The sequence below is a fragment of the Hylobates moloch genome, unplaced genomic scaffold, assembly GCF_009828535.3.
Source record: "Hylobates moloch isolate HMO894 unplaced genomic scaffold, HMol_V3 SCAFFOLD_10, whole genome shotgun sequence".
NCBI lineage: Eukaryota > Metazoa > Chordata > Mammalia > Primates > Hylobatidae > Hylobates > Hylobates moloch.
In genome coordinates, this window is record NW_026652285.1 from 5,001,388 (window position 1) to 5,026,365 (window position 24,978).

At 42.5% G+C, this 24,978-nt stretch overlaps 1 protein-coding gene across 5 annotated transcripts in view; it reads right to left on the reverse strand.

Annotated features, from left to right (window-relative positions):
* Positions 1-24,978, reverse strand: part of TEX14 (testis expressed 14, intercellular bridge forming factor) — a 129,334-nt gene that overhangs the window by 8,263 nt on the left and 96,093 nt on the right. For 4 of the 5 annotated variants that reach the window (XM_058445650.1, XM_058445647.1, XM_058445646.1 and 1 more), the window contains exons 17-29: positions 24,858-24,943; positions 22,681-22,962; positions 21,385-21,485; positions 18,497-18,616; positions 16,560-16,626; positions 14,186-14,267; positions 11,027-11,089; positions 10,019-10,146; positions 8,779-8,984; positions 6,160-6,259; positions 4,973-5,047; positions 1,495-1,572; positions 619-718 (exon numbers count right to left, since the gene is read on the reverse strand). In XM_058445650.1, the coding sequence (XP_058301633.1) occupies positions 619-718; positions 1,495-1,572; positions 4,973-5,047; positions 6,160-6,259; positions 8,779-8,984; positions 10,019-10,146; positions 11,027-11,089; positions 14,186-14,267; positions 16,560-16,626; positions 18,497-18,616; positions 21,385-21,485; positions 22,681-22,962; positions 24,858-24,943 (1,488 nt within the window). The remainder of the gene's footprint in view (positions 1-618; positions 719-1,494; positions 1,573-4,972; positions 5,048-6,159; positions 6,260-8,778; positions 8,985-10,018; positions 10,147-11,026; positions 11,090-14,185; positions 14,268-16,559; positions 16,627-18,496; positions 18,617-21,384; positions 21,486-22,680; positions 22,963-24,857; positions 24,944-24,978) is intronic. The other variant, XM_058445649.1, reaches the window with a different exon arrangement.

Consider the following 24,978-nt stretch of genomic DNA (forward strand, 5'->3'; position numbering starts at 1 on the left):
AGGCGGAGCTTGCAGTGAGCCGAGATTGTGCCACTGCACTCCAGCCTGGGCGACAGAGCGAGACTCTGTCTCAAAAAAAAATAAAATAAAATAAAAAAGAAGGAAATGCTGACACATGCTACAACATGGATGAACTTTGAGGACATTATGCTAAGTTAAAATAAGCCAGTCACAAAAAGACAAATACTGTATGATTTCACTTATGTAAAGTATCAACAGTAGTCAAACTCATAGAAACAAAAAGCAAAATGGTGGTGGCCAGGGTGTGGGAAGAAGAGAAAATGGGGAGTTTTAAAATGGGTATAGAGTTTCAGTTTTGCAAGATGAAAAGGTTTGAGACATTAGTTGCACAACAATGTGAATATATTTATTAACGTTATTGGACTGTGCACTTAAAAATGGTTAAGATGGTAAATTTTGTTATATACATCACAATTAAACATTTTTAAAGCAAAAAAAGCAACCTTTTTAAAAAGTAACCCTTTAGGAATAGGGGTTATTAGGATAGTATGAAAAAAGACCACTTTTTTCCTTTCTTATTTGTCAATATTAGAAAAAAACCTAATATAAACTACACAATTTTAAAAATCCTTTCAAAAGTCCAGCTTTTCCTGTTACCTCTCTGTGTCCTCTCCAAGATCTTCAGTTTCTTTGGACAAAAGCATACTACTATCTTCTTTTTTACTGTCAGTTTCTTGTTCTTCTAAGTGCCTTTGATCTAAAAACAGTTGAAAGAATTAACTTTATTAGAACGAAAAAAAAATTGAGAAAGCTTGCCTTAAAATAGAGTGCAAAAATTAAGGACAATCAGTGGTCCCTGAAGTGTGCAATGCATTAGCTCCCCTCTTCCCATGAGAGCAGGGGGCCAGGTGGCAGTCTGTAGCCCACGTGTATTTGCAGCAGCTGCTTCTGGGGTCTTGGAAGCTTTTCAGTGCCAAGTGAAGCTACAGGAAACCTTGCTTGTGCCAAGGCTCAAGGAAGACAGAGGAAGCAAAAGAAAGAAAGGGCACATAAAAGAGGAGGCAAGCAACCATGAAAACAAATTGCAAATTTACTTTGGGGATCATCTTGTTCTCACCTGTTAGATGTTTCTAAGTTGGAGCTCCAGGAAAGGGATTTGGGTGGGGAAGGGATGTACCCTTTAATGTATGCCAAGCATTTTACATATGCTATCTCATTCCATCCTGCCAGCAGTCCTATAAAGGGAAGAGGACTAACATTTGCTAAGTATTTGAAAATGTTAGTACTTGTACATGGCTCTGTACATGGAGCTAATATGTACTTCATGAGACAGAAATTATGGTCCCCATTTTACAGATTAAGACGACTGAGGCTCAGAAACAGTAAAACAGCTTGCCATACAAATAACTATAAAGTTGGACTTGAGGTGGAGTCGTGCCTGACCTCAGGGTCACACTTTCCTATATGTACCACTGTGTTGCCAAGGACAGCGTTAAAAGAACCTGGTGAAAACGACCTAGGTAGTTCACTTACCATTTGCAATGCCTCCTGCATCACTTGCTGTGTTCTCATGCAACACCATGGATGAGCCCTGCTGCTGTTTCAAGAGCTCTGTCACAACATAAAAGCCAAAGGAAACTTATTTCCTCCCTTGCATGTCCTGCCATTCTCTAGAGCAGTGGTTCTCAAAGGGTGATCCTTAGACTAGCAGTATTAACATAACCTGGGAATTTGTTAGGAATGCAAATTCTCAGGCCTCATCTCAGACCTGCTGAGTCAGAAACTCTGGGGGTCTAGCAATGTGTGTTTTAACTAGCCCTTCAGGTGATTCTGATGTCTGATAAAATTTGAGAACCACTGCTTTAGGGCATTCCAGGTTTGAAAGGAATTCTTCATGTATGACAAAATCCCACACAACACTCAAAATAGAAATGATGATGATCATACATAACACTTGCAGAACCCTAGGTGTCAGGTTCTGTTTCTAAGCACTCGCGTACATTAATTCAGGATGAATGTTCACAATTAATCTTCACAACAACCCTCTGAAATAGACTGTGTTATTGTTACTCCTATTTAGCAAATGAGGAAATTTAGCTTAAGGAACTTGCCTAAAAATCACACAGACAGTAAGTGGTAAAATTGGGAACTGAATCCAGGCAGTCTAGCTCTAAGGTTTATGCTCTTAATCTCTATTTTATAGTCTCTCAAAAAGTTAGTAACATCAAAACAAATCTAAATGTTTCCCCATCTCTATTCACCTATATTTCATACTTTTTCCCTGGTTTACGAAAAGACAGAAGGCAGGCTGAGCATGGTGGCTCACACCTGTAATCCCAGCATTTTGGGACGCCAAGGCAGGGGGATCACTTGAGGTCAGGAGTTCGAGACCAGCCTGGCCAACATAGTGAAACCCCGTCTCTACTAAAAAAATAAAAATTAGCTGGGCATGGTGGCACACACCTGTAATCCCAGCTATTCAGGAGGCTGAGGCAGGAGAATTGCTTGAACCCAGGAGGTGGAGGTTGCAGTGAGCCGAGATGATGCCACTGCACTCCAGCCTGGGTGACAGAGTAAGACCGTCTCAAAAAAAAAAAAAAAAAAAAAAAAAAAAGGAAAAGAAAAAGAAAAGATGGAAGGCAAAGAATAAAGAATATCCATCATTTCTAGTTCCTAAAGAAATACTCTCAGCCTGGCCAGGAGCAGTGGCTCACACCTGTAATCCCAGCACTTTGGGAGGCTGAGGCAGGCGGATCACCTGAGGTCAGGAGTTTGAGATCAGCCTGACCAACATGGTGAACCCCATCTCTACTAAAAATACAAAAAATTAGCCAGGCGTGGTGGTTCATGCCTGTAATCCCAGCTACTCAGGAGGCTGAGGCAGGAGAATTGCTTGAACCCTGGAGGCGAAGGTTGCAGTGAGCTGAGATCGCTCCATTGCACTCTAGCCTAGGCAACAAGAGTGAAACCCTGTCAGAGGAAAGGAAAAAGGAAAAAGGAAAGGAAAGGAAAAGGGCAAGGCAAGGAATACTCACTAGACTAAGACAAGCATCTGCTAACTCAGTATGCTGCTTTATCCTCAAAGTGCTCTGCAAAGCAAAGCAAGCTGGGAGGCAGCACAGACAAGCCACCCTGAGCTCATTGGCGTGGTCCTCTTCTGTGCTGGTGCAGGTCTTCTCCCTTCCTGCAGTGCAGGAAGCAGCCCTACCTGGCAGCCATGGGTGTCAAGGGTCCCCATAAGATCATTTAATATAATTTGAAATTTAAAAAATCCATTTTTGTCCTTGTTAAAAGTAGTCCTATGCAGATTTTAAATGATCACCTGTATCCTAGTTCTAAAGAACCTTCCACTTTAGGCATCTGTCAGGAGCCTAGAGCTTTGGATGTGAGCCCTCCAAAATAGCAATTGAGAGTTCCAGTAACTCCCCAAAGGTCTCTTTAGGGGAAACAACAGAGTGATGATATATAGTAATCGGGCGGGCAAGCCCATTATCAGAAGAAACTATTCAAGTGCCCTCTGCCCTTTATGTTTCTGCAAAATTACTGACCCATCTCAAAGTGTAGACATTACCTAGAAACCTGGTCCAGATAATTCCCATAAGTGAAATGAGGGAAGGCTTCTGCAGACTGTGCTGGGGTGCAGCAGCACCATAAGGCCAGAGCCCAGGACAAAGTCTGGTAACACAGCTGCTGAAATGGAGGAGGTGAGTGGAAGGTTTACACAGCAACCATAGAGGGAAGACAGCAGGATCCAGAGAAAAAGTATCAGCTATGGTCAAACTGCAAAGGAGCCTACAATAGTGCCTTAAACCACGACCGAGGAACAAACGATACTAAGAATCTACCTGAGCAGGACACGAGTGGGGTGACCTCCACTCTCAGCAGCTCTGTTATTTTAAGAAGAGCAACCAAAGAGGAGGAATTTGCAAGGACTGCCTAGGGAATCCCAGATATGGAAAGCAGGGGTGGGAGTGTGGGCTCTAAGAGCCTGACCCAACAACCCTGTGACTCTGCAACACTGTAGCACTGGGGGAGGGGTAAAGTGAAGCAAGAAAGGTCCTATGACCATGAAAAAAGAAAGAAACCAAGGAAGGTCTGACAGCACTGACTGGCTCCACCCAAGTTCATCAGGCCAAGGAACAGAAGCTAAGGGTTATGATAATGACCCCGGAGAGAGCTGTCCATTGAGTCAGACCTGAAAATTCTGATTTACCTCCTCCTTTATGAAACACAAAACCTCAGAGACCCTGAAAACCAAGGGGTGCCCCTCAGGAAATTCTCTATAGGTCCCATAACAAGAACTGGACTATCCAGAGTCTGATGAGATGTATTTTCTGAGGGTGAAGGGCTGGTTGGCCAGGCTGTCAAGAAAGGGGCAGTCAGGTCTTTCCTAGGAAAACAGACCACCTGCCCCCAGTTTCCATAACCATGTAACATTTACTTTCAGCATCAGACCAGCTGGACAGGGCCAGCCAATCAGCTGCAAATAAAATTTGGTTGGTACTGCTCTGCCTGAAAATTCTGGTCTCTTTAGGTTTTGTGCCACTGACTTCCCTGTTCTTAGGAAGGGGATTTATTCACAATTTCAATACCTTTAATACCTACAGCTAATGGCAAAACTGAAAGCACAGGTTCTTGGCCTGGGAAGCTAGGCCTCAGGCCTCAAAGGAATGGCTGGTTTGGTCTGAAAAGGAGCTAAGAACTCCTTTAATAAAAGAAATTCATCATAATAAACCAGTTGAATGTTATTTCCCCTTAGGTTCATCAACATAAGTCCTTTAAGTAACAAAATGACAACTGATACAAGCCAATCATCCTGGCCAGGCTGTGGCTCATTTTATTGGAAAACTGTCCCTTCCTAAATTTTGGAAAACTGCCCCTTCCTATATTCAACAAGGCTGTCATAGAGCCTTTTATACTAGTGTTCATACTTGAGACAAAGACACCATACTGTGGTCAGTAACATAACTAACAGGGCCGAGAAGTATATTCTGTATTGAACATCTCTTACCAATTTCATCAAGTAGCTCCTGAGATGGTGGTGGCAGCTCATCAATGTGATGCTGTGAGAAGGCTTCTACTAGTTCTTAAAAAAGACAAAAGGGAAAATGTCTCAACACCTTCCTGGACCTGAACTGAATTTTTCTAGGCTCTCACACAGACTTGACTGGGGATTTCTCTCAGTGATGAAACAAACTAAGGAGGAAGGAAGCCTCTTACTTTATAGTTCCGGTAGAGAACTCCTAACATGTGAATGGCCTTTACTCCCCACTTTTACCCCAATCCCTTTCCTTTCCTACATCAGCCCTACCCTGGTACTGCTTGATCTATGACCCTCCCTTCCTAAGGATATTTGGAGGAGGTAAGGTACAAATTCTTACTAAGTGGCTCAATCTGGACCAGGGCTGCTAGAGGAATACAGAGGTTCTAGACCAGTCAAAATGAACAAAAGCACAAAGTAGGAAGCCTTTGACTAAATATTATCAGGCCAGGGGATTTAGAGGCAACCACACTTTGGGTCTTTCCCCAAGTGCTCAATTATAACATTAACCAAAATACCTCAACATAATTCACAAAATCCCTATCCCCCTGAGGGAAATTCCAAGAGTTATACCAAAGACAGAAGACATTAAAATTAAAGTAATAAAGGTAGTATGCCTCAAGACTGCTAATATTGTCAGACCTTGTGATTTGGAAACTGTCTTCTAAGAATCTATCCTAAAGAAAGGATCAGAGGTACAGATAAAAATTTATGTACAAAGAGTAAAAATTGGAAAATGATATAAATCTTAAACATAAGAAAATGGTTAAGCAACATGTAGAATGGACTATAACTACTACATATATTTATGAACAATTTTTAATAACAAGGGAAAAGCCTCAAAATATATAAAGGGAATAAAGCAGTCCAGAACTGACACACAATATGATCTCACTATGCTAAAACATATTATTATATATTTATAAAAACATTTAAAAGATATGCAAAAAAAGTACGTGAGGTTAGAAAAGTATAGTCACCTTCTTTTTTAAGCTTTTATTTATTTTCCAAGTTTCCTACAATGAGTGTGTTTTACTTTTATAATCATGGGGAAAACAGCATTTCTGTCTGAACCTAATGTGGCATCAAAGATTGATAAGCATCAATTTAAGCCTCCTTGATTATAAACTTCTATTTTGATATTAAACACAGGGTACCTTTAGGCAGGCTCCTTCTCTGGGTGGCATGGGGTGGTGATGAGTCACATGCCTTAACAAGGCTGGGGGATCCAGCCCCAATAAATGAAGACAATCTTTTCTATAAGGAAGAGATAAACATGGTAACTGTCATGTGTGTTGAGCTAAAAAGGCATATGCAGCTCAGTCATTTCCAGTTGTTTTGTTAAGTCAAACTCACTCACATGTCACCTCCTCTGGGAAGCCTCCTTTTTTTTTTTTTTTAATTTTATTTTATTATTATACTTTAGGTTTTAGGGTACATGTGCACAATGTGCAGGTTTGTTACATATGTATCCATGTGCCATGTTGGTTTGCTGCACCCATTAACTCGTCATTTAGCATTAGGTATATCTCCTAATGCTGTCCCTCCCCCCTTACTCCACCCCACAACAGTCCCCGGAGTGTGATGTTCCCCTTCCTGTGTCCATGAGTTCTCATTGTTCAATTCCCACCTATGAGTGAGAACATGCGGTGTTTGGTTTTTTGTCCTTGCGATAGTTTACTGAGAATGATGTTTTCCAGTTTCATCCATGTCCCGACAAAGGACATGAACTCATCATTTTTTATGGCTGCATAGTATTCCATGGTGTATATGTGCCACGTTTTCTTAATCCAGTCTATCGTTGTTGGACATTTGGGTTGGTTCCAACTCTTTGCTATTGTGAATAGTGCCGCAATAAACATACATGTGCATGTGTCTTTATAGCAGCATGATTTATAGTCCTTTGGGTATATACCCAGTAATGGGATGGCTGGGTCAAATGGTATTTCTAGTTCTAGATCCCTGAGGAATCGCCACACTGATTTCCACAATGGTTGAACTAGTTTACGGTCCCACCAACAGTGTAAAAGTGTTCCTATTTCTCCACATCCTCTCCAGCACCTGTTGTTTCCTGACTTTTTAATGATGGCCATTCTAACTGGTGTGAGATGGTATCTCATTGTGGTTTTGATTTGCATTTCTCTGATGGCCAGTGATGATGAGCATTTTTTCATGTGTTTTTTGGCTGCATAAATGTCTTCTTTTGAGAAGTGTCTGTTCATGTCCTTCGCCCACTTTTTGATGGGGTTGTTTTTTTTTTCTTGTAAATTTGTTTGAGTTCATTGTAGATTCTGGATATTAGCCCTTTGTCAGATGAGTAGGTTGCGAAAATTTTCTCCCATTCTGTAGGTTGCCTGTTCACTCTGATGGTAGTTTCTTTTGCTGTGCAGAAGCTCTTTAGTTTAATTAGATCCCATTTGTCAATTTTGGCTTTTGTTGCCATTGCTTTTGGTGTTTTAGACATGAAGTCCTTGCCCACGCCTATGTTCTGAATGGTATTGCCTGAGATGGAATCTCACTCTGTTGCCCAGGCTGGAGTGCACTGGCACAATCTCAGCTCACTGCAACCTTCACCTCCTGGGTTCATGCAATTCTCCTGCCTCAGCCTCCCAAGTAGCTGGGATTACAGGTATATACCACCACACCCAGCCAAATTTTTTTTTTTATTTTTAGTAGAGATGGGGTTTCATCATGTTGGCCAGGCTGGTCTCAAACTCCTGACCTCGAATGATCCACCCACTTCGGCCTCCCAAAGTGGTGGGATTACAGGCGTGAGCCACTGCATCCGGCCTGGAAAGCCTTATCCCTGACTGCCTCCTCAGCACTCAGTACTTACTGCTGTGTTACATCAGGCCTGTCCTTCTCACTAGACAGTGAGCTCCTTTGAGGCAGGGATTATGTCTTTCTTATTCACACTCGGATGCCTCGAAGAGGGCCTGACATGGTGCCTGGCACTTACAATCTATCCAATTAACGGTTAAATGAACACATAAAATTCCTTGTCATCTCCCTACTTCAAAGTGAGACCTTTTTTGAGCCAAATGCCAAAAAGTTGACAATCAATTTTTCATAAAGGAACTTGTACTTTTCTTTTCTTTTTTTTTTTTTGGAGACAGGGTCTCACTCTGTCGCCCAGGCTGGAGTGTAGTGGTGCAATCACAGTTCACTGAAACCTCGACCTCTTGGGCTCAGGTAATCCTCCCACCTCAGCCTCCCGTGTAGCTGAAACTACAGGCACATGGCACCATGTCCCGGCTAGTTTTCTGTATCTTTTGTAGAGATAGGGTTTCATCGTGCTGCCCAGGCTGGTCTCAAACTCCTGAAATCAAGTGATCTGCCTAACTCGGTCTCCCAAAGTGCTGGGATTATAGGCTTGAGCCACCATGACTGGCCAGAACTTGTAGTTTTCCTGAAGAGGGTACACATATGAGAAAAGGAGAGGAAAAGAAAAAAAAAGGAGGAAGAAGTAGAAGAAGAGGAGGAGGAGAAGGCAGTATACCATTAAGTGTTTTTCCTGCAGGTTATTAGTTCAGGAGTTCAGAGAACAGTAGAGATCGATCAAAACTCTCAGGGAAGTAACCAGGGGAGGCTTTAAGGAGGGAGCAAAACTTAAGCCTCCCATAATATAGACTCAAGAGAGGAGTCCCAGGGAAGCCAGGAGAGGACCCAGCTTATTTCTTGCTTTCTTAATGAATTTGGAGAAATCTTGGCAGTTTGGGTCACTGGGCCCTTCGGGCTGTCTCCATGAGTTTGTAACGTGGAATTGATATACTTACAAGACCAGTCAGTCTTGAAGGGGGAGTTTCAGAGGAAGTAAGGAGAGAATCCAGTTTCTTTGCTCTCTCTCGGACACTTATAAAGTCATCAGACAAAGTATGAATAAATTCTTGACTGTTCCAGCAAGAGGCAAACTCTGTCTTAACCTGAAATGTGATACTTTCAAGGCAGTCTTTATACTGACTGGCAGCTGAAGAAACGGACCCTGTTGGAGAAAAGCAGGAGGTTACTGTCTGAATCCTGTACATTATTTCTCTTTTTTTCCTTTTTCCCTTTGTTTTTGTTTTTTTCTGCCCCAATACGATGTGCAGAAATGAATCTTTCACATTATTAAAAAAACAAACAAAACATCCAAACCCACAAACCTATACCTATACTAAGGATTTTCCAAATTGTTAATAACTGAAATAAGGCCGGGTACGGTGGCTCACGCCTGTAATCCCAGCACTTTGGGAGGCCAAGGCGGGCAGATCACGAGGTCAGGAGATCGAGACCATCCTGGCTAACACGGTGAAACCCTGTCTCTACAAAAATACAAAACATTAGCTGGGTGTGGTGGTGGGCGCCTGTAGTCCCAGCTACTTGGGAGGCTGAGGCAGGAGAATGGCATGAACTCGGGAGGCGGAGCTTGCAGTGAGCCGAGATTGCGCCACTGCACTCTGGCCTGGGTGACAGAGTGAGACTCTGTCTTTAAAAAAAAAAAAAAAAAATTACTGAAACAATCATTGATCTGAGACACAGCTCCTCATGGTATAAAAAATAATAGTCTCTAAACTTGGCCTCTAAACTTTACCAAAATAAAATAAACGGTGATTTTTTTAAACCACAAATATATTGGAAGTAAGGCCACTAAACAGAGGGTATTTGATGCTGGTTGCATATGGTTGCAGGACTTAAGAACTATATAAAGTTTAAGCACAAGGTACTGTTTTAAGTTCCAAACTCTACAAAGCTCAATGTTTTTGTACTGAATTCAGTAGTGCTTAGAGGAGACCTAGCATTTGCATGGCTTTACCACTGTAGTTCTAACCAAAACCTCCTAATGGCTGCCCAATAATCACCACCACTATCACCCCACCCCTTGGCCTACAATGGGATTACCCAGCTTTGGCCCTAAGGAAAAACCTTTGCACTATGACAACACAGCCACCAGCTGTGATCTCATGGCTTGGCTTCCCAGAGACAATGGGCTGGGGCTGTAAGTCCTTCTCCCCAAACACTTCTCTTCCCTGTGATTACCTGGGCTGAGTGGAGTGCTGACACTGGTAGGTGCATGGTTTATTTTGGGTGTTTTGCATGAAGCTTCCTTAAAAGAGCTGTCTGATTCATAGGAGATACTAGACAGGTCTTGAATATCTGTCAATGATCTAAAGAATTAAGAGCACACAGTAACGATGAGAACATGGCTAGAAAAATCAAACAATATATTCCTGAGAGGTACTTTTTAAGTATAATCTTAACAAAATTTTTATGTGGCAATAGGCCAGAATGAGAGAATATCTTAGAACATCTTATATATCTTAAAGAGAATATTAGAGAACATGTTTAAAAGAGATTGTAACTTTATTACCATAGAGACTTTTTTTGGGCGGGGGACAGAGTTTGGCTCTTGTCACCCAGGATGGAGTGCAATGGCACGATCTCGGCTCACTGCAACCTCTGCCTCCGGGGTTCAAGTGATTCTCCTGCCTCAGCCTCCTGGGTAGCTGGGACTACAAGTGCATGCCACCATGCCTGGCTAATTTTAGTATTTTTAGTAGAAAGTGGGATTTTACCATGTTGGCCAGGCTGGTCACGAACTCCTGATCTCAGGTGATCCGCCCACCTCAGCCTACCAAAGTGCTGGGATTACAGGCATGAGCCACCACACCTGGCACCATAGAGACTTTCTTTGCTAGATACTATAACTTTAAACATATCAGCAGCTAAAAATAAACTATTTCCATAGATGAAATATTCCATATTTCCAGGATATTTATGTGGAAAACAGATTTAATCTACCTTAAGCATAAACTTATTATCATTATTATTATTATTATTATCATCATCACTACATTTCCTTGAGTGTAAGCTGCTATTAGTTATAAATCACATCACCAGTTTGATAACAACATTTTGGTGAAAGCAGCATACTCACATTAAGTCTACACGTAAAAATGAAAAGACCCTTACAAACAAGAATATACTATTTCCTTAAAACCAAGACTTTACACAAGCATCCCTAAGCATTCTCTTTGGTGATCATACATGTCTTTCTCTTTCAGTTCCTTTGGTGACTCCTTCGATGTCTCTTCTTGTTCATCTTCAGTACTGTGAGAAAGAAAGTAAGAAAATTACATAAATCCCCTCTGTGAACAAAGTACACTAACTACTTGGTACAAGGAACCAGTTGATCGGCCCAGTGTGAGACGCAGAGGAAAGGGCACTAAGCTCAGGAGTAGAAAGTGTGAGTTCTGTGCCAGGCACGTTGGCTCACGCCTGTAATCCCAGCACTTTGGGAGGCCAAAGCGGGTGGATCACGGGGTCAACAGATCGAGACCATCCTGGCCAACATGGTGAAACCCTATCTCTACTAAAAATACAAAAATTAGCTGGGCTTGGTAGCACGCGCCTGTAGTTCCAGCTACTCGGGAGGCTGAAACAGGAATCGCTTGAACCCAGCAGGCAGAGGTTGCAGTGAGCTGAGATGGTGCCATTGCACTCTAGCCTGGGCAACAAGAGTGAGACTCCGTCTCCAAAAAAAAAGATTAAAAAAAGTGTGAGTTCTGGTTCTGGCTGTACTACTAGCTGCGAGTTCTCTGACATGTCTGGGCCTCAATTTTCTCTCCAGAGACTGAATAAATACTCTCTAAGGGTCAGCTCTGAGATCAGTTAAAGACTCTATACGACCGTGAGCAAATTCATGAGAAAATCAACAGAGCACAGGAACTTTGCTGGGAGGTAAGATATTGGAGCAAAGGGGCACAGCCACGAGGCCTCAGCACCTGTAAGAAGCTTCCTGGCATAGTGTATCAGGAGAGGCCAGAGAGGCTTCTACCAAAAAATGGCCAGAATAGTGAAGACAAACTTGACCTGTTTCTACTTTAACCAATATTTAAGATTCAATTTCAGTACTCACTGAACATTAACTATAAGGCAGATCCCACGCTAAATCCTTCCATATGTTTTCACATTTTTTTTTTTTTTTAGATGGAGTCTCGCTCTTGTTGCCCAGGCTGGAGTGCAATGGCACGATCTCAGCTCACTGCGACCTTCGCCTCCTGGATTCAAGCGATTCTCCTGCCTCAGCCTCCCAAGTAGCTGGCATTACAGGCATGCGCCACCACGCCCAGCTAATTTTTTGTATTTTTAGTAGAGACAGGGTTTCTCCATGTTGGTCAGGCTGATCTCAAACTCCTGACCTCAGGTGATCCGTCTGCCTCAGCCTCCCAAAGTGCTGGGATTACAGGTGTGAGCCACCGTGCCTGGCCTTCACATTTTGAATCCTTGCAAAAATCCTGTGAGACCAATGATATAAATGAAAGATCATGGATTTGGGATTGAGTTGTGACTTTATTAATTCTGTTACCAAAAATGTTTGTTTCTCCTTCTAAATAATACGACAGCACTTTTTGGCCCTGTTGATTTACATAAATGACCACAGGACTTGTTTTAACCAATAAAATATGAGTGAAAGTGATGAGTCACTTCTGGGAAGAAACTTTAACAGCCAGTGCACAACTCACCATGTTCCATTTTTCCTGCCTTAGCAATCAAGGAAGCACAAAAATGGGGCCTCCCTCAGCCTAAGTCTGATAGAAGGCAATATAGCACAGAACATTCCTGGCCAACCCATGAGCCATGGACATGAAGCAGGAGCAAAGAAGAAACTTGTTGTTTTAAACCACTAAAATTTGGGAGTTGTTTACTATATATAGCATAATCTAGTCTATCCTGACTGACTAGCTGAGTGACCTTAGAAAAAAATATTTAAACGCTCTGAACTTTGCTTTCCTTACTGGCAAAATGGAGGCAATAGTATGTGCCTCACAGGGTTGTTATGTAGACTAAATCAGACAGTGAAACAGAGTGCCTGGCATATGCTAGATATTTAGGAAATACTAGCTATAATAATTATAATTAAGGAAATTGAGGCCCAGAGAGAAGAAAATAAATTGAATGTTATTGTGCCAGATACATTACAACAATTATGAATTTTTTAAACTTTTCTTTTGAGATAATTGTAGATTCACATGCAATTGTAAGAAATACACTTTACCGGCTGAATGTGGTGGCTCACGCCTGTAATCCCCGCACTTTGGGAGGCCAAGGCAGGTGGATCACCTGAGGTCAAGAATTCGAGATCAGCCTAGCCAACATGGTGAAACCCCATCTCTACTAAAAATACAAAATTAGCCGGGTGTGGGGGCACACGCCTATAATTCCAGCTACTTGGGAGGCTGGGGCAGGAGAATCGCTTGAACCCGGGAGGTGGAGGTTGCAGTGAGCTGAGATCACACCACTGCAGTGAGCTGAGATCACGCAACAGGAGTGAAACTCTATCTCAAGAAGAAAAAAAAATACACTTTACCCACTTTATCCCAATGGTAACATCTTGCAAATCTATAGGACAGTATCACAACCGGGATATTGACATTGATACAGTCAAGATACAGAACATTTCTACTACCACAAAGATATTTCTGGTTTACAGCTTTGCCTACTTCCCTCCTTTCCCCACCCCTTCCTTAACCCCTGGCAACCACTCATCTGCTCTTTATTTTTATAATTTTGTCATTTCAAGAATGTTATATTAATGGAATCACACAGTAAATAACTTTTTGGGATTGCTTTTCCTACTCAGCATAATTTTCTGGAAATTTAGCCAAGTTGTTGCATATATCAATAGTTTATTCCTTTTTACTGCTGAGTAGTGCTCAATGGTATGGATGTACCAAAGTCTGTTTAATCATTTACTTGGTAAAGGACATCTGGGTTTCCAGTTTGGAGGTATTATGGATAAATTTGTTGTAAACGTTCCTGTATGTATTTCTGTGTAAATGTAAATTTTCATCTCTCTGGGATAAATGCCCAGGAGTTATATTATTACTTTAAGTTCCTATTGTCAACATTCTCAGTAAGGATTCTTATCTCTGCGTCACAGATGGGAAAACAGAATAGAGGGGTTGAGAACCTTGACAAGGTCACATGAATAGAAAGTCAGAGTCAGGATCTAAGTAAAGGTGATGACTCAACCCCTCAAATTCTACTGCACAAGTCCTAACACAGCTAAGCTGCCCAAAGCTAACTTTTATAAGATAGTAGCTAATACATTTGAAGACAAGCAATATACAAACACGGAGCATTATCACCATTTAACATTGCATCTATGAGTTTGAAACTGCATAAGATAATAACAGCCCATACCTTCGTATAGGTTGAAATTGAGACCTGGGCAAAATCTCAGCATTCTTTCCAAGAGTTTTTCCTATTTGGAACTTTTCCTCACCTGAAAGAATAAAGTAAAAATATTTTTTTTAACTGAATCTTTGTCAACCCAAATTATTATCATCATTCCCTAGAATGTCCCTTGGTCTGGTCCAGAATTAGAAATAATCTGGATAAACAAAGTGCTGCCCTAATTGGGTTTGGATTGAGTGCTGTAGAAGAGGTTTTTGCTCTGAAAGTTTATTTTCCTTGCTCAGAGCACAGAACTATATTCTGACACTCAGAATACAATCAAGCTATTTACTGGCCTTTCAGTTATAACCACAGTTATTTCTGGAGACAAATGTTGTTTTGTCTTTTTAAGAAGGCAAACTGAGCCGGTTCCTGTCAACAGACGCCAGGGGGCGTTGAAAACCAGAACTGTTTGTTAACTAAACAGCCCCGAACTCTTAACTATGCAACTTAGCCATCAAACACTACCTAAAGAGTAGGGGCGGGGTGGGGTCTTGAGTACTGAGGAGCTAATTCAACTGTCTTCTGTTCTTCCTGGCATCAAGTTATCTGAAGTTACTCCTCCCCAGTTCTCAGTAAGATGCTTTGCTCCAGGCAGGCGGGGCCAGTATCCATTTTCCTTCCCACCACTGTACTGTCCTAGTTTATAGAGAAGGGGGCAGACAGAGCATCCTTTGCTTTGCAGACCTCCAGGCAGGCAGGGCCAGTATCCATTTTCCTTCCCACCACTGTACTGCCCTAGTTAATAAAGAAAGGGGCAGGTGGAGCATACAGCCCTGTTTCCAAATGCCCATGACTCCCCCACCCCCATCCCATTCCTTAGGTCCAGGTGGTCTGGTAGACACTAAGAAGGCCCACCAGAACAATGCCACCTTTCACAGCTACCAAGGAGCTCTGAAACCCCACCAGTGGAGAGACATTGGGGGTTCCTCTTCCTCTGACCCTTTTAAAATGATAAATATCCAGAAAGTATAAACTAATTCCTAAGAAGCAACATTTAGAGCTTAGAGACTTTAGAGTACGACCCTCTCCTTTACTTTATACCAGTGGAAAGTAGGGCCCTGGGGTGAAGTGACTTGCTGAAGGTTATGCAGAAAAAGTCAGTGGCAGAATGGGGCTTGGAACCTAGCATGCTGCATCCTGTACCCCTGTTGTGTCCTCTGATGTGGAAGGGGATATACATCAGAGCACTAGATGGAAAAGGGGGCAGAGAGGGGCAGAAAGAAGTGAATGCAGTAGAAATCAGACTTTTTCACACACTTCAGATGTCTGTATCAAACTAGCTCTGGTTATCTGACCTGTCTGCCCTAAACTTTTCCATCCCACTCAACTCACCTCCAAATACAAGTTAAGTGGTCATATACAAGGCAGGTCCAAAAAAGAGGCTCTGCAGGAAGAGGTGGGTGGCCCAAGGCTCTGGAGACTTTTAATACATATTATGCTGAGACTTTAACTAAAAGTTGGTCTAAAAGCTTACAGCTTCTTAAAACGCCCCCAGCTCTGGCAGGGGCCTACACAAGGTTACAGTTGGAAGCTGGAGTATGCAGTGGAGGAAGGGAGTAAGCTCATAACACCACACTATTTGGGTTTAGACGGTTGAGACATGACCATGGATAGCTACACAGGTTGGTAGGTGGATAACTCTAGTTTTAAAATAGATGAGTACATACCTTAAAAGAACAAGAGTATACAATTTTAAAAATGTAACAAAGCCAACAGTTAACTTATATCTGTCTGGTGCCACATCCCTGGCTACTGATCCAAGGCTACCTTCTCATCTAATAGAAAGCCCCTGCTAAGTTATATAGAACCCAAGGCCTCCCAAGTGGTAGATGTTAAGTTGAATCTGCATTGTTAACTGTTACTAACTCTTTGCTAAGACGCTAAGCAAGCAGAGGAAAATGCTGGTGACACTGCCTTCTGAGGAGAAGAAATATATGGAAACCTAGTTCTAATTTTGTTATGTTATAACTAGCTATGTAGCTTGGGCAAATCCCCCAGGTCAGCTTAGCAAAGATAACTGCACTTGCTATGTGGCACACCAAGGAGCCTGAAAGCTTGAGAGACCAAAGGGGGAAAAAGGAGTGACTACAAAAACATATGCTATAAAAATGCAAGGGGAGGTATAAATAATACAACACATGGATGTCATGAGGTTGGTGAGGAGCAAGGGATTTGTTCTATTGAGGAGAAATCATTGAACCTTGGTTTTCTCAACCATATAATGAAAGGTTTGGACGAGGCTGACCCTCAGGATCCCCCCAGCTCTAAACATCTGTGATCCAATAGAAGAAAGTGAAGGGAAGTGATTCTCAAGAAATCTTCCCTAAGGGCTTATTACCAGAGACTTGAGGTTGGGCAAATGCACCTTGTATTCCTTCAAAGTCCTCTTCTATGGAACTCGAGGTCTAAAAAAGAACAAAAGAAAAGCAAAGAAAGGAGGTTCACTGGAGGCAGACATATTAAAAGGTCAGTAATTTCTTGATGTTCTTAAATCTTGAAAATCTTCATAAGATCCCTGCATCTTTATAGAAAAGGCACAAACTTGCTTCCTAGACATTAAGTACTTCTTTGTACCATATGTCCTCTCCTCAGTAAGTCCTCCCTCACCTCCCATTGTGAAGAGGAATTATGTGACTCCCCCTCCTTATATCACTATCCTTATTCATCCCAATCTTCCAACAAAGATATTTTGGTTCTTGGGAGCTTTATCAGAAGAGCTAAAGAAGGTTTAAAAGCTGGCCCGGTCTGCAAAACTACTCTACGAGGTAAGAAGTCAGAACAATGGTTCCTTTTGGAAGAAGCAGTGACTGGATGGGAGTACAAAGGGTCTTTTGGGGACTAGTAATGTTTCATTTCCTTTTTTTCAAACAAGGTCTTGCTATGTTGCTCAAGCTGTTCTCAAACTCCTGAGCTCACGCAATCCTCCCACCTCAGCCTCCTAAAGTGTTGTGATTATAGACATGAGCCACCACACCTAGCTGAAATTATATATATATTTTTTGAGACGGAGTCTCACTCTGTTGCCCAGGCTGGAGTGCAGTGGCACGATCTCAGCTCACTGCAACCTCTGCCCCCGGGTTCAAGCGATTCTCCTGCCTTAGCCTCCCAAGTAGCTGGGAATACAGGCACCTGCCACTGCGCCTGGTTAATTTTTGTATTTTTAGTAGAGACGGGGTTTCACCATCTTGGAAGCTGGTCTTGAACTTTTGACCTCACGATCCACCCACCTCGGCCTCCCCAAGTGCTGGGATTACAGGCGTGAGCTACCGCGCCTGGCCTGAAATTACATCTTTGATGCATCCTAGAATTCTTATCAGTCAAATACTGTGATTGACACAATCCACCCTTTCATATAGGTAAAAGATCCCAAAAAGATGCCAGGTTAGCAGGGAGGTAGGGTGGAAAATAAGTAAATAAGAGAATTCAACAAAATTCATTTTACAAATGAAAATACTCTGTACACCAGGTTCTGGTAAAAGCTAGGCAGATTCCCAAGAAAACCTGGTATATTGGACAGTCTCATATTTGTTGCTGAACCCTTGCCTCAATCCTGGCTCTCCCATCACTAAAACTTAGCAGGCTGGAGCTAATTAATTCCGTACATCTGCAGAACACCAGTCTTCCTCAGAGAGAGGAATGATAGCCTCGTCCCTTCCCATTAGGAAGCACGAATTAGGTAGCATGAATAAAAATGTTTTGAGCCAGGCATAGTGGCTCACGCCTGTAATCCCAGCATTTTGGGAGGCCGAGGCGGGCAGATCATGAGTTCAGGAGTTCGAGACCAGCCCGACCAACATGGTGAAACCCCATCTCTACTAAAAATACAAAAATTAGCCGGGTGTGATGGCGCACGCCTGTAATCCCAGCTACTCAGGAGGCTGAGGCAAGAGAATCGCTTGAACCCGGGAGGCAGAGGATGCAGTGAGCCGAGATCATACCACTGCACTCCAGCCTGGGTGACAGTGCGAGACTCTGTCTCAAAAATTTAAAAAAAAAAAGTTTTGAAAAAAAAGTACAAAGTGCTGTATAAATGCAGTAACCACAATTTTGGGAGAAACTGCACATGACCTCCCATCCTCAAAAATAAAAAAATTTTCACGTTTTTCAAAACACGTATGAATGCATGGGTTCATATCACACTCCTGACACCAAAAAAGGTATAAAAATCCCTGGTAGACATTACATACTTTGATATGTAAGCTATTTCTCTCAATAAAAGAAATAAGGCAATGGAGAAAGGTGAAAAGGTACTTTACCCTGAACTGCGTTTTTTACCTCTAGAGCTAAGTTTTCTTGAGCAGTCGAGGAGTAAAAATATTCATCGTCTGGAGTTAAAAATTCATCTGTTGTGTCTTCAGAAGACTCTGGTGAACAAGTTGATTGCATGGACTGATGCTATTAATAATGTAGGAAATCACTTTTAAGTTGCTGTTCATTGTAACCAAATCCCTTTATAGTTGGATGCAGTGTTAACAACGGGGTTATCTAACACTACCCAGCAGTCAGTGTGACACTCTGAGCTGACTCTCCCTACCTCTTTGTGCATGTGCCTCTGCCTTCCCTTCCTGGTGGGGAAAAGCAGCTGTTAACTGCCTGGAATAGCATGAAGGAATGCTAATCCTGAGCCTCAGTAGCATCATCTGCAGAATGGGTGGAAATGAGGTAACCGTCCTATTCTAATATTCTAAATAAGGAGAAAGGCCCTAGTCAACTCAAGTTGAGGACTGAATTTAAACACCCTGATCCCTCACAGGCAGAGACATAGCCCATGTGTTGGCATCATCTTACAGATGAGGAGGCTGCGGCTACTCAGAACCTGTGAGTCCCTTGAGTATTACAGGTTAAAGGCAAATGAAGAAGCATTTTAAAAACAGCAATGTACTCTCAATAATAAAAATAAATAGTAAAAAGCAGCAAATTTATATTTACTTATTTATTTTTCCGAGACGGAGTCTCTGTCACACTGGAGTGCAGAGGTGCGATCTTGGCTCACCGCAACCTCCATCTCCCAGGTTCAAGTGATTCTCCTGCCTCAGCCTCCTGAGTAGCTGGGACTATAGGCATGTGCCACCATGCCCAGCTAATTTTTGTATTTTTAGTAGAGACGGGTTTCACTATGTTGGCCAAACTGGTCTTGAACTCCTGACTTCGTGATCTGCCTGCATCGGCTTCCCAAAGTGCTGGGATTACAGGCATGAGCCACCATGCCTGGCCTGCAAATTTCTTTTTTTTTTTTTTTTTTTTTTGAGACAGAGTCTTCCTCTGTCACCCAGGCTGGAGTGCAATGGCATGATCTCGGCTCACTGCAGCCTCCGTCTCTGGGGTTCCAGTGATTCTCCTGCCTCAGCTTCCCAAGTATCTGGGATCACAGGTGTGCACCACCACGCCTGTCTACTTTTTGTATTTTTAGTACAGATGGGGTTTCACCATGTTGGCATGGCTGGTCTCAAACTCCTGACCTCAAGTGATCCTCCCACCCAAAGTGCTGGGATTATAGGTGTGAGCCACCGTGACCGGCCTGCAAATTTATTTCTCTAGCATCTCTGCTCCACCCCTTTTTTCCTGCTTATTTTGCAATATTCAGGACCTGATTACCACGTGGCCAAACAAATGGCTCACTTCAGTCTTTTTTTTTTTTTTTTTGAAACAGGGTCTCATTCGGTCCACCCAGGCTAGAGCACAGTGGTGCAATGACAGCTCACTGCAGCCTTGAACTCCTGGGCTCAAGCAATCCTCCTGCCTCAGCCTCCCGAGTAGCTGAGACTACAGGTGCACACTATCATGCCTGGCTAATTTTTATTTATTTTTTTTTAGACAGGGTCTCACTCTGTCCCCCAGGCTGGAGTGCAGTGGTGTGATCATGGCTCACTGCAACCTCAACCTCCCCAGACTCAGGTGTTCCTCCCACTTCAGCCTCCCAAGTAGCTGGGACTATAGGCATGCACCATATCCAGCTAACTTTTGTATCTTTTGTAGAGATGGGGTCTTGCCATGTTGCCAAGGCTGGTCTCAAATGCCTGGACTCAAGCGATCTGCCCACCTTGGCCTCCCAAAGTGCTGGGATTACAGGAGTGAGCCACTGCACTCAGCTGATTTTTACATTTTTTTGTAGGCAGGGTCATACTATGGTGCCCAGCCTGGTCTTGAACTCCTGGCTTTAAGCGATCCTCCAGCTTCAGCCTCCCAATGTGCTGGAATTATAGGGGTGAGCCACTACACCCAACCTTCAGTGATCTCTTGGCAGAGATTTTGTGACTAATTTCCTCAGACACTGCTTTTTGCCACACACTTCCCTTCCTGTGCACTTAACCGCTGCTCCTCTTTACCTCTCATCAAACTGAAATTGAGTCCTGGCCTCCGGCAGACATTCCCCACTTTTCTGCCTAGGCCTGCTTCTCCAGCTCAGCCAGTATGCTTAATATGACTGTTCTTCCAGCCCTCAAGTCAGAGAAAGAATAAGTTAATCTTATGAATGGTTCGTATGCCATGATTAAATACAATAGGTCAAAAGACCTTACATTTTATCACTATTGTACTCATATGTTGTATCATTCTCAATTGCTGTCTATATTCTTTAAATGATTGCAATCCCATGTCAATGACAATAAAAAAAATGTTGGTTTCTTAGTCTGGCTGCACTATGGCCTAGAGTGTGTTAAAGCCCTGAAGCAAGGCTGTAACTGCAGTGGAAATGCAAATAGATCCTGCTGAGGTGCAGTTGTCAGGCACAAACACATCACTTCCACTGAGCTGGGTGCTGAGTTTGGCCCTTAGAGGATATTCCAGGTGAAGGTACTCTCATAGCAACCCTGCCCTTGCTTTTCATACTCCTAACTGACCTCAGTCACCTGCTGGGGAAGGAGCTTTGCCCCAGTTTTGTTTACCCAACTATGCCAGAAACTCATGTGCCAAAGCTGAATCTGACACTTTTCTGTACTCTCCCAATCTCCAGGATACACAATTCATTGAGTTGAACCGACTTTTAAAAAAGTATCAGACAGGAGGAAAGATTATTTTATTCATGTCAGTGACATGAAGGAACATGCTCCAGCCAAAAAGAACTACTATAGATATTATTTTGGTGTCATAACACATAATAACAACTCAGTTCTATTTTATTAGATCCTTGGGTTCAACTTGGCTTTCCAGGCAGTATTACTTACACTGTAAGGTTTCTCAACAGCCACCAATGTGTCAGAACTTGCTTGAAAGGCTTCACTAGGCTCTGGTTGCTCCTTTTGTCTGGGAGATGGGTGCCTGATACCTAATGATTGTAACACAATCAGGGCCAAAGTCGTTCAGTGATATTCAGACAACATGGAAGAGGATAAAGGTGGCATGAGAGAAGAGATGTATACATATTCTGCCAAGAGTGGCCATGTCCCATACGTTAGGTTCAGTCCAGAGAGTAGAGACTGTTAGTTTAGCCTGACCCCAAAATGCAGCCCTGGATCATCTGCCCACCCATTTGAGAGTGATGCTTGACAAGAAACAGATTCTAAATACAAATAATACCCAAGCCAATAGATTTTCTGCCTAAGACAAATGACAAGTTTAGATGTATCTTTCTTTAACTTATAAACAACTGTGAAACAATATCCCATGCCCTGATTGTAAGCAAATTATCAACTGAAAATATATGGCCTTCATTTTTTTTAACCTGTAAATCTATAAACTGATGACAATAAATGTCATGTGTCTCTAGGTTCCTCCAGCATAGACTCTCTGGAAAAACTTAATGCCAGCTTAGAATACATTCTAAATAAATTCTGGGAGAATTTATTTCCAGCTTAGAGTACAATGCAGAGACATGGGCAGTAGGCAGTGGTGGCCTACCTCTATCCCCAGGTAAAGAAGGCTCGATTCCTCGCCAAAACCAGGGTCAGTACGTGATTATTTTACTTCCTTTGGACAAAGGGGCCTGTTTCAGTAATATAAAAACTGATCAGTGTCTGGATCTGTTTGCCTGTGGGAAATGCAATGAGATATAGGGCTTTACTGCCTTCCCCTGGAATTCAAGGTTTCCAGAAAAATAGGAAAGGAGAGAGGACCAAACCAAAAAAAAATATGCTAGAAGGTTTACTTTTTTGAGAGTTGATAACTTTTTTTTACTTTTATTTTGAGACAAGGTCTCACTGTCACCCAAGCTGGAGTGCAGTAGCATGGTCACAGCTCACTGCAACCTCCACCTCTCAGGTCCAAGTGATCCTCCCACCTCAGCCTCCTGGGTACCTGGAACTAGAGGCATGTGTCACCACGCCCAGCTAATGTTTTGTATTTTTTTTTTTTTTTTTTGTAGATACCAGGTTTCATCATGTTGACCAGGCTGGTCTCGAATTCCTGGGCTCAGGCGATCCGCTTGCCTCACCTCCCAAAGCGCTGGAATTACAGGCTGAGCCACCTCGCCCGACTGATACTTGATTGAGTTCACCTATCCTGATTCCCGCAAGTGAACTTACTGATGAAGCTTCCAGGCCTGGGCTGTCTGCCATGCTGGTCACTGTCACAGTCATTGTTGCCCATCTTGTCAAACTTGCCATTTCCTCTGGGCTCATCATTTTCCCTGTGATACTCAATAACTCGCTGCCAATCCGTGTTTTCCGGGCTCCTAATGGGGGGCTGCAGCAGGGCGTCAGGCTCATTTTCAGCCTCACTCTCTAAAGTCAGACTACTCTGAGGATGCCAAGGAGGTATTGTGAGCTGTCCAGTAGCTGCTTTCTTTGCCATTTCTTTCACCTCCACTGTGCACAAGAGAAAGTGCATTTAAAACATCACTGTAAACATTGGGAACACAGGCTTTCATCTAAAAGAAATACATAATACTATTATAACTCATACTGTAACAATAATTGCCTTTTTACAGTTGCATCATCCTTAGCTTGCCCTGTTTGGCTTGAATGGGAGGTGAGGGGAGAACTGATGACAGAGAGAGAGAAGGGAATTTCAGTTAGTTATCCCAAACAACAGCCCTTGTTGCTGACTTCCAGGGTGAAAGGCAGCAAAAAACTTACAGATAGACCCTCTTCCTGTGAAGTTTTAACAGGAAAAATGACATCTAAAGTTCTCACTGTGTAATAATAGAAAGGATTCTATTTGAGTTTGTCTAGTCTTTCCAGACTACACTGAGCTCATATTTTTGGAGTGCATACATATATGCATGTTTTCATTTCAAATGTTGTAGAACACTTCTGCTAATGTCACTTACGACTAGTATTAAAAATAGACATTATATCCTTTAAGCCTATAAAACTGATACAAAGAATAATGCCCAGAGGATATGATAGTGACACTGCATACTCTCCACTTTTATCATATTATAAATATCTACGTAGTCCCTCAAACAATGTCATTTTATTCAACATTGTTTCATTGTAACTCTGATGAGAAAAGAAAAAAAACCATCAATTCCCAGCTGGGGCCACTGCCTGTGTGGCACTTGCATATTCTCCCGATATCTGCATGGGTTTTTTCCAGGTAGTCCGGTTTCCTCCCACATCCCAAAGATGTGCACGTTAGGTGAACTGGTGTGTCGAAGTTGCCCCAGTCTGTGTGAGTGGGAGTGTGTGAGTACACTCTGAAATGGAAAGGTGTCTGTCTCAGGCTGGCTTCCTCCTTGTACCCTGAGTTGCCAGGATAGGTTCCAGCCACCTGTGACCCTGAACTAGAATAAACAGGTAATTACTTATCTTACTTGTTTTTATTAATCTCTTAAATGTGTACATAGCTCATATTTATTTCAATGTTTAATATTAGAAGTGTTTTGGTCTTTATTTAGAAGTATGGTGATGTATTTGTGACCAGAAATATGCTATAGGAACTTAACTCTTGTTTACATCAAGTAGCCCATGTAAAATTGGTTTTGTTATACATTGTTTTGCTTAAAGTCATTGTCGTTTCCTATTAACAGTATTAAGTGAGGACTTATTGTATTGTATACTGTTTTATTACATTTCTTATACAATATACATTTATATAATAGAAATATTTCCTAAAAAGTCTAGAAATTTAAAAAAAAAGCGGGCCGGGCGTGGTGGCTCACGCTTGTAATCCCAGCACTTTGGGAGGCCGAGGCGGGCGGATCACGAGGTCAGGAGATCGAGACCACGGTGAAACCCCGTCTCTACTAAAAATACAAAAAATTAGCCGGGCGTGGTGGCGGGCGCCTGTAGTCCCAGCTACTCGGAGAGGCTGAGGCAGGAGAATGGCGTGAACCCGGGAGGCTGGAGTGCAGTGGCGCAATCTCGGCTCACTGCAAGCTCCGCCTCCCGGGTAAACGGGCGTGGTGGCGGGCGCCTGTAGTCCCAGCTACTCGGAGAGGCTGAGGCAGGAGAATGGCGTGAACCCGGGAGGCGGAGTTTGCAGTGAGCCGAGATTGCGCCACTGCACTCCAGCCTGGGCGACAGAGTGAGACTCCGTCTCAAAAAAAAAAAAAAAAAAAAAAAAAAGCATTTCCCTTCTGAAGTCTGTAGTCAGAAGGGCCCTGCTTTTAAAATGAAATATAATAAAAGAAAAAAATTCAGGACATTGCTATGGTTCTAAATGTGCAACACAGGTTGTGTACTTAGAAATATCAACCACATTAGAAATATACTTTAAATTTCATTTTGTCTAATAAAACCCATGACTTTATACTCACTTTTCCATTTTAAGTGTACCTTTCCATCATCTTTATTTCTGGACTCTGTATTATAGATTTCAGAAGAAACAGGTTCCACACTCATCCTGAATTGCACGGGTTTTTTGCAGGTAGGGGGAGT